Genomic DNA, 8,774 nt, shown 5'->3' on the forward strand with positions numbered 1-8,774 from the left:
CCAATTCCACTAAAAAAAAAAAAAAAAGCCTTTGCCACAGTCCTACCCACGTTGCTGCTGCTTGACCCCCTTGGCCCTTGGTACCAGCTCACTGCCTACTTAAAAAAGGCAGCAGAAGGGGCCCCCTTAGGACCTCATACAGGCAGGGCATGGCCTGGGCATGTGTGTCTGCTAGAGCAGGGTTCCTCAACCTTGGCAACTTTAAGACATGTGGACTTCAACTCCCAGAATTCCCCAGCCAGCCTTCCACCCGTCTTAAAATTGCCAAGGTTGAGGAACCCTGTGCTAGAGCACATGGTCTACGCACCTCTGCTTTCTTCAGGTCTGAAGTGGCAGGAGGCATCCAGTGAGGATGACCAGCAGGACACTGTTTCTGCCAGGATAACTCAGAAGGTCAGGGGTGACTGTGGAGGGCTGTCAAAGCAATGACTTCTTATGCACCTGCCCAACACTTCTCCTTCTGAATCCGCATCATGTTTAGAACTGTGTGCTTTAACCTTTGGGTTCATGTTTTGACTTCATTTGGACCAATGACCCAATGCACGTTGCAGAAAAGTAACTTTATTGTTTTCAAATTCTGTTCCCTTGAAACTTGGACATTTCCTTCAAGTGCTCTTGTGCTGGTTCCCCTGAGCAGCTGGGACTTCCAAAGATCCTTGTTTTCCTCAGTTGCTTTCCACTTCTTTTCAGAAGAGGAGCCACAAATGGGGTTTACTTCTGGGTTTGCGGTTCAGTGTGAATAGAAACTAGTCCTTCCCAGGCCAGTGAAAATGTTAATGCAAGCCGCTGGTGTATAAATAAATAAACACGAGGCCTCCTTGCGCTTTCAAATATTTTGAACGTAGCCAACGTCAAAGGGTTGTGAGAGCCTGGTCCAAAAACATTTGGAGGCCGTGAGGTTGCCTTTTCCTGGACTGGACTATGGAAATGTTATCTTTGAAGTGCTAGCTGGCTATTAGCAAGGCATTCTTTTCAGGGAGGAGAATGAAGACCTATCTGCAATCTGAAATGGCGATAGGAAGCAATTACCTACCAGATGCTTCTGATTGCTTAAAGTAAGATCTATTCCTGTTAACCTAGGACAAAATACTCCCCTGTGCGTAGGGGAAGGACCTCAACAATTCAAGCAGCTTTCTTACGGGAGGGTCACGCTCCTGCAGTATCCCACTGTCGATTGCTTAGGTCATCTGCATCTTTTCTTGGGAGGGAGAACATATAATTTGGAAATGGCAGTCTCCGGAGGTAGGAATAGTTCCTCCAGCAGCAGCAGCATCAGCCAGCATCCCTAGCTGATACGTCCTAGGGCATGCTCGGGTCTCCTGGACGGCAGGACTCACTTCGGGAAAGCAGAAGCCGCACGTTTCCACAGGCTCTGGAGTTTGGCTGCCTCTGGATTCGCTTCCAAGGCTTCCTGCTTCCATGAGAGGATCTGAAAAATGAGTCTCTGCTTTAGGGAGGGGGATGCCAACAGTATTGTGACTTTGAGATAGACTGAATGCATCAAGGCAATCCCATTTGGGGTGTATTTATACTGGCCATATACCAGTTTGTATACCAGCTTAACCATTAATAGCTTTCTCTTTTAAAAATCTGGGTAATCGGATTCTAACGAGAGTGCCAAGAATCCTCAGTGAAGTTGGAGGTTCAGCAAGCTTCAGCAGAGTGGAAAGAATTTTTGTATAAAGCATCTTGGTTCAGATAGATTTAGCAGAGGCTGTAGCCTTAGAAAAGCTTAGAAAACCTGTTTTCCCTCTTTTGAATGCATCCACAAAAATCTGTTCGTCAAAGAATTGTGCAGAAGAGGCTTCCTGTCTAGTTAAATAGAGTTTTGATGGACACTAGCCTCTGCAGGGAGGCACAAGAAATATTCCACTAATATTAGCACAAATATGAGCTTTAGAGAGTTTGGTCTCATGGTGAAGGCACCAGTCTAGAAACCAGGAGATGGTGAGTTCTAGTCCTGCTTGAGGCATGAAAGCCAGCTGGGTGACTTTGGGCCTTCTTGCTTAGCGCCTGACGTCAGGCTCGGACAACAAGCCGGTCGGTCAATTCCTGTCACAACCAACGGATCAATATTCAGTTGATCCCCCCCCCCCAAAAAAAGACCCTACACCTTCAGGAAAACGCTAGGAAGAAAAAAAAATCATGAGCTTTACAGACAGAGCAGAAAACCTGGTTGAACCATCTGGTGCCGTGGCTCAAGGATTGATCCATCGCCACTCTGAATACCCAGAAGCAAAAATAGGAATTTAAAAGTATCTTCCTGCTCACATCCCCTTATGATAAAACATATTCCAGCGAAACTGGAAGGCACCTCATTGGAGAAACCCTGGTGTAAACCAGGCCTGATTTAACACTGGGCTGTGTGTACAAAAGCCATGCTACAAAAGATCTGGGAGTGTGTGCAAACACACAAGGAATGCTGTTTCTTCAACTGGGATAAAATGAGAAAAAATGTTTACCTTTTGGTCGATCTCCCTTTTTATGGCAAGCCACTGGGCTGGCTTTCCAGGATATCTCATCCATCTTTTTTCGAAAGTAAATCCAAGTCAACAGCAAGGAGAAGAGCAGAATGCAGAGAGAGAGACCCAGGACCATGTAGAGAATCATCTGTTGGTCGTACGTGGCCTCCAGTTTGTGCTGAACAGGCTGGAGAGCAGCCGGTGTTGGTAAAGAGGTTGCAAGGATCTCTGAAAGTCAGATGGGGTGGAGGGAGAGAGAGGGGACTGTTGATAAATGTTCACACCACGGCCTGACCTCCTTTTGTACTGATTGTGTTGTGTGGCCTCTGGGTTTTATCTTTGGATGCAAACACAGCGGACCTATCCAGATCTAGGGGACTATGTTAGACCCTGCACTGCCTACCAAAGTGAAGGTTGGTGAAGGCACATTTGTATTTGATGCCCACCAGTAACCAGGAATTTCATGCGACTGAGCGAACAACCTGGCAAAGTTGAAACAAAGTCACTGTCAGCATGCTCAGTTTCCTTTTAAGGTGTGAAAGGGTCCTCCTGCTCCACCCCTGCCCAATGTTTCAGTTCCTGAGCACATTTGTGACCCAATCTGCACATTATGGAGCGTAACGTAACTAACTAACTGGGGACATGGGAAAGGTCTGTGTGTGCCTTGTGTCCTGGGGTGGAAAACACAAGGAAGAAAATTGAACCCTCCAGATCAGCTGGCAGTTAAGGGATTCATCTTCAGCTCTTACTTCTGCAGAAAGGCATACATTCTCTGGGGTGTTGTCCACAGATTGTGGAGCATTTGATGCATTCTCTCAGGAGCTTGTCGTAGTAAGAGCCCTCTTGCTTGCTGCACTCTAAGGAGTCTAAGAAGGAGAAAAGCAGGGTTTGGGTAAAGTGAAGAGAAAAGTCAGCGTGCCTCTTTCCCCACCCACAGAACCATCCAATCTTTGGCTGGTCTACTGTTCATTGGCTATCAAATCACGTAGTCATGGAAACAGCAGCACCCTTGAGGTGGCCAATGTTGGAAGAGAGATGTGGCCCTCTCCTTTCCATCTACTGCATCCTTGAGCATCTGGGTTGTCAGGGTAGTGGAACATTTTCCACCCATTTCAAGCTGTTGGGGCAGCCTGCATCTGTCAAGTATGGCTGCTAGGCTCTTGAGATTAGCAATGCAGTGGGTATGAAAGCCAGTCCACAAAATAGTTTGGTAATCGGGGCTGTAATATAGCCCTTTGGTTATTTGGATTTCCAGTGACCCACTTTCTGCAGACTTGTGAAGGAAATAACTCTAGTACCAGCAGAGGACCGCTTCATACATTGTAGGTCCCCTGCCATTGGTATCTTGCTAAGTGTCCCTAGTTACCCAAGAGTTCTAAAGCAGGGAAGTCCTCCATGGGTTGCTGAATATCAGTTCCAATCAGCCTTAAGTCAGCATGGCTAATGGTGCATGATGCTGGAAATTGGGGTTTAGCAACATCTAACCAGCCATGAGCTGACCATCCCTGTTCTAAGGACTTGGACAGCCAGTTACCATTAGCTTAGATCAACCTCCTTGTATCTTCCAGAGACATCTGGAGGTCATTGACTTGAGGAAGGTGTCTCAGCAAAGCAGTGAGTGGCATGGTCCTCTTGCTGGAGTTGGACAACCACATCTGCAACACCTCTACTGCTACTGGAAGTTCTAACATGATTCTTTCCCCATTCCTAACATGATTCATAAACTGCTTTGGAGGGCCAAAATTGCTGAAAAAAGGGAATGCAGCTATTTCGGTAGAATGTCATAAAACATGATTTTCAGATGCTTACTGCAGACATCGGCGCATCCCTTTAATTTGAGTGGCTGGCAAGCAAACTTGCAGGACACACAGTTCCCCAGAAGCCCATCCCAGTACTGTTCCTTCGAACACTGCATGATCTGTAGAAAATGCACGTCTTAATCTGGGGAGGTCTCTAAAAACAGAAAAAAGGTTGCAGGGAGAGAAATCTCATAGAGTTTGCTACATCATAACATGATTTCTTTTTTACAGTGCGGTGTTGTGTGTGTCCAGTCCTTGTGGTGTATGACTAATGTGTTGTGCAACTGTGGTTTATTAAGTAAACCACAGCTAAACAAATGGCTTAGAGTGTGCTCCAAGATGTTCATGTCCCATGAACATGGGAAACATTGAAGATCATGGGGTAGAACTTGATTGTGGATACATCACTCCAAGGCATGGTTTGTTTCAACCGGATTTTGTTGCACAAGTCATAGTGGCCTGGGTCATCCACATTGCTACGCTGTATACCATGGTTTGAAAACTGTAATGGCTGACTTTCATATAATGACTCAACAAACTTACACCACAAGTTAAGCCGAAGCAAAGTACGCGTCGCACAGCGCAGTGTGCAACCCCACTGGGTTTGTGTTTTCTGCAAGGAGCTTTATTCTCTTGTAACATCAGCTGCTGGTGTGCACAAATAAGGTGAGCTGCATTGACCGTTAGAAAATCAAACTGCACGGACAGGCCATAGGAAGACCAACTCCGGTATCTGAAGAAGCGTGCAGCCTTTTCAGCACGCTAATCTGCAGATGGAGAGAGAGAGAGAGAGCCCAACGTTTTGCAGTGCTTAGACCGAATTGGAAGATGGAGATTGCAGGTTGAAGGGAGCAACTGCCTATAGAAATTGCAGCTGACTGCCCCCTCCCATAATTTCTAGAAACGCAAACCTTTCTGCAACTCAGACAGGTCCCTTTTTTGGGCAAAACGCCCAGGTTGCTGGCTAGGAAATATAACTGCAGATAATGATTTTTAGGTGATGTGCTAAAGATAAACAAGTCCATGAATGCCACCCACTAGCTGGAGGGAATCCAAACTTCTAAAAGTAGAAGCTCTGTATAGTAGAGAAAGACCTCTTCTAACCTTATTTTTCCGGCCCATTTATTTGATTAAAACTCTTCCCTTTCCCCTCTAAATGCTCTGCTTCGCTTCCCCAAAGGAAAGACGATTCTTCTCCAGATCGTTCCTTTCCAGGGAAGGAAAAAAGTTTGGATATGGGGTGGGGCAAGGGAGATAGCAGAAGGAAAAGGGTTAAATGCCCCCAGGTCACCTCGCCCTGTTCCGTTCTTAGCTGGAGGACACCTGCAGCTACGTTGAATGTCAAAAGAAAACACCAAGGTGGAAAAACAATTGTGGTAAGTTGAGTTTTGGAAGATGCTAGAAAATGCTGTATTTGGCCTTTTTGAAGGTTGAACTGAAGTATTTGCATTTGTTGCAGAGTTTTCCTGGAGGCACCCGACCCATCACTGTGAGAAAAAAAAGGAATATTGGGCTGAAGGGATCTGTTCATAGGAACCATGAGGACCCTTTTTCATTCCTTAGCAATTCGCTTTTTTATCAACCTGCAGGGCTCAATAGCTGAATCCCTTCAGCAGAAAAGAAAGAGACAAGACCTGCTCTGGAGGCAGATAGAAAGCCCAGAACAAGTGATAAACAATGGAGATGTGCAAATGCATTATTTATTTATTTATGTTTCTTCATTTCGGCAACCTGAGGTGCCGCATCGTGGTGCCTAGGTAAGGTTGCCAACCCCTGCTTTAAAACCCTCACTCTTAATGGGCTTTCAAAGTTTTTATGAACGAGGGCAATCTTCCACATATTTTGGGCAGGCAGCAACTCTTAAGCTTCAAAGCTTGCCTTTTCTGGGTTGTTGAATTATTTTATTTCAAGATACACAGTATAGGCTGCAAATGTCTGCCATATAAAACCAACAAAGGGAACCCCGTTTAAAATAATTTTAAACACTGTGTACCTCTAACATCTGGCCGCCCAATGTTCCAAGTTCTGAGAGGGGGAAAGAGAGACCGTCACAAGAGGGAAAGACAAGACGCCATCAATTGAGGTGCCTGGTTGGGATTTGCAGAGTTTGCTTTTTATTTTTATTTATTTGGAATCTTTATAGGACTGCCCAACTCAGACAAAGCCATCAATTAAAAAAAGAAACAGGACATGCCATTAAAAATCCCACTAAGACAAAAAAATGGCAGTCAGGTCATCAGTTGGGAACTCAGCCCGTAAACCCTTACTAGCTCTCACTCAATTTTGAAACCAAAGGAGAACAGCCAATGGCCTCTTTTTCTGGATTTATTTCAGAAGTCGTTGCTCTGTAAAGTGGCTAGAGCGGGCCCAACCCTTTGTGAGTGAATGAAAACGGAAGACTTTTTTTTTTAAAGAGGGGACAAAAATACCCCAAGTCTCTCTACCTGTGTGATAGTGGAAATTCGTAGGGTTTGGAATTTGCACACTTCCATTTCAGAAGCCCAAGTGAATTTCCCACATCCGTTTTGTTATCTTAATTTACTCTTGTAATCTGTGTCTTTGTTCTCTGCTTGACAGTTCTCTGACTTTCAAATGCCCTTGATGGTTCACCTATCGTCCTCCATTGCAGGCTAAGGAAGGGTACCGAATGCAAGAAGACAATTGACTGTGTGTGTGTGTGTGTGTGTGTGTGTGTGTGACATTTTAAGAGAGAAGGAGCATTTTCTCTGAATATTCTACCAGAGGGAGGCAAACCTTCTCAATGGCATGGACGACAAGCCAGAAAGGTCTTGAAAAGAATCTGAAAAATGTAGGCTTGTTCTAAGTCATCTGAAGATGGAGCCTATAGGAAACGGTTAGCTCTCATTCTTTACCTTATTTCTGGGGAGAGAGATTAGAGGGGGAATTTTTTTTCCCCCCATAAGAAGGAGAAAGTTTTCAATAGTGGCTCAAAGTAAGAATGGCGCCAGCAGATTAAAAAAAAAAAAAAGTAAAAAAATCTGCAGTTTCCCTCTTTTTTACCCCTCCCTAGGTGTAGGTGTTATGGAAACTTGTTTTTCTTTCAAAAGAAATGTTGATGAAGCTCATTATGGTAGATGAAGGAAGTAAGGGGATAAGAAAAGAAGCATTTATGTCATTCAGCAGGATATCCTGCCAAAGTGATTGAAAACCACTGGTGTACATGGACATCTCAGTGAGCCTCTCTAATTACTTAGCTGTCCCAAGAAATGTTCCAGTTCCTTGTACCACTGGGTTGTCTCTCCCTGAGGGTATCAGACTGTGCCACCATGCTAGGTTAGAATGGGCGCACTCCAGATCCCTTCCCTTAAAGGTTGCCACCTAGTGGGACCTAAGAGGTGTGCCTTCTCTGTAACTGACCCTGTCCTATGGAATAGCCTCCCCCCCGAGATCCAGAAGACCCCCACCCTTTTAGCCCTCTGGAAGGCCCTGAAGAGATGGCTCTTGCCCCAAACATTGGGCTATGGTGAGCATGGAGCCCAACAAATGTATGGAAGGAGTGTTGTACTGGGCTGCTGTGAGGTGCTGTTTCTTTTTAATTTTTGCGTATTATTGTTTTATGTTTATATTTTACTGTTGCTGGGAGCTGCCCAGGGTTATTATATATAAGATGGGTAGCCATATAGGTCTTTTAAATAAAAAAATGATACCATTGTAAAACACAGCCAAGCCAGAGGTGCTGCGTCCAACCCACTCCAATGATCTAAAGCACAACTCAACTCAATCCATGTATCTAGGCAACTCTTCAAAGCTCAAAACTTGCTCCAAGCTCTGGGCCTCGCAAGCCAAGACCAGCATATCATCATCTAGTGATGCTTCCATTCCAAGTGTCACCACGAAAACCATCTAGAAAGCAATTTGACCTCTGACCAGTGGGAATGGCTGCATTCCAGAAAGGGAAAGGGTGGGCCCCCAGAGAAAAAGTCAATGTGATCTTATTTTTGAATTAAAATACAGGTACTGCAACTATTCTCCATATATTTAATAATTTCCCCCTTTGGTCATATTTTAAATTACAATTTGGTACCAACTTTCATAAGCCACCTGGAGCTTGACCTTGGAGTGTCAAGCGATGCCCTTTTGACTTAAAAGAAAACAGGAATTTACTTACACTTTTCCCCCTGCTGCTGGGCTGAGCTGAACTTCTCTTTGCTGATGGTCATCTCCTTCATGTCATCTCTTTTGTGTCTCTGATCCTTACTTGTGGGGTTTATTATGAGTACTTAATTTGATTAGAGTCTCTGTGTGTGCTTCCTGGGGATTTCCCCTCACATCCTTTAGATGCAAACCAACTCAACAAAATCTGAACCAGAAGGGAGGTCCTTTTCTGAGTTTCCCCCCCAAGGGAATATCAGAAACTCCACTTCAGTCATTTTTACCTCTCTTTCTCAAGAAAAGATTATTCAGTTTGCTTTGTAAATGCCAGTAGGACATGTGTGTGGAAGTTGTCAGTCCAAACCTACCCAGAACTTTGAGAAAGGAAATTCTTCCAGGG

At 44.8% G+C, this 8,774-nt stretch overlaps 1 protein-coding gene across 2 annotated transcripts; it reads right to left on the reverse strand.

Annotated features, from left to right (window-relative positions):
* Positions 1 to 547: 547 nt before the first annotated feature.
* TNFRSF13B (TNF receptor superfamily member 13B) lies at positions 548 to 8,479 on the reverse strand. Of its 2 annotated transcripts, XM_088147773.1 has the most exons (6): positions 8,391 to 8,479; positions 4,805 to 5,028; positions 4,272 to 4,415; positions 3,212 to 3,328; positions 2,463 to 2,690; positions 548 to 1,429 (listed from the first exon to the last, which is right to left on the reverse strand). In XM_088147773.1, the coding sequence occupies exons 3-6, from the start codon at positions 4,375 to 4,377 to the stop codon at positions 1,179 to 1,181; spliced, it is 702 nt and encodes a 233-aa protein (XP_088003899.1). In that variant the 5' UTR covers positions 4,378 to 4,415; positions 4,805 to 5,028; positions 8,391 to 8,479; the 3' UTR covers positions 548 to 1,178. The 2 variants fall into 2 exon arrangements, with proteins under 2 accessions (XP_088003899.1, XP_015743560.1); XM_015888074.3 differs by lacking the exon at positions 4,805 to 5,028.
* Between the last annotated feature and the right edge of the window lie 295 nt (positions 8,480 to 8,774).

The sequence above is a fragment of the Python bivittatus genome, unplaced genomic scaffold (assembly GCF_059951505.1).
Source record: "Python bivittatus isolate LINGU-HERP-01145 unplaced genomic scaffold, Pbiv_v1 ctg000560_np1212, whole genome shotgun sequence".
Classification (NCBI taxonomy): domain Eukaryota; kingdom Metazoa; phylum Chordata; class Lepidosauria; order Squamata; family Pythonidae; genus Python; species Python bivittatus.

Coding starts and splice junctions, on each gene's coding strand:
- TNFRSF13B (XM_015888074.3), bottom strand. CDS start 4,377: ATGCAGTGTTCGAAGGAACAGTACTGGGATGGGCTTCTGGGGAACTGT. Junction 2,691..3,211: donor ATGTATGCCTTTCTGCAGAA/GTAAGAGCTGAA, acceptor TCTGACTTTCAG/AGATCCTTGCAACCTCTTTA. Junction 1,430..2,462: donor AAAGGGAGATCGACCAAAAG/GTAAACATTTTT, acceptor CTCATTTTTCAG/ATCCTCTCATGGAAGCAGGA.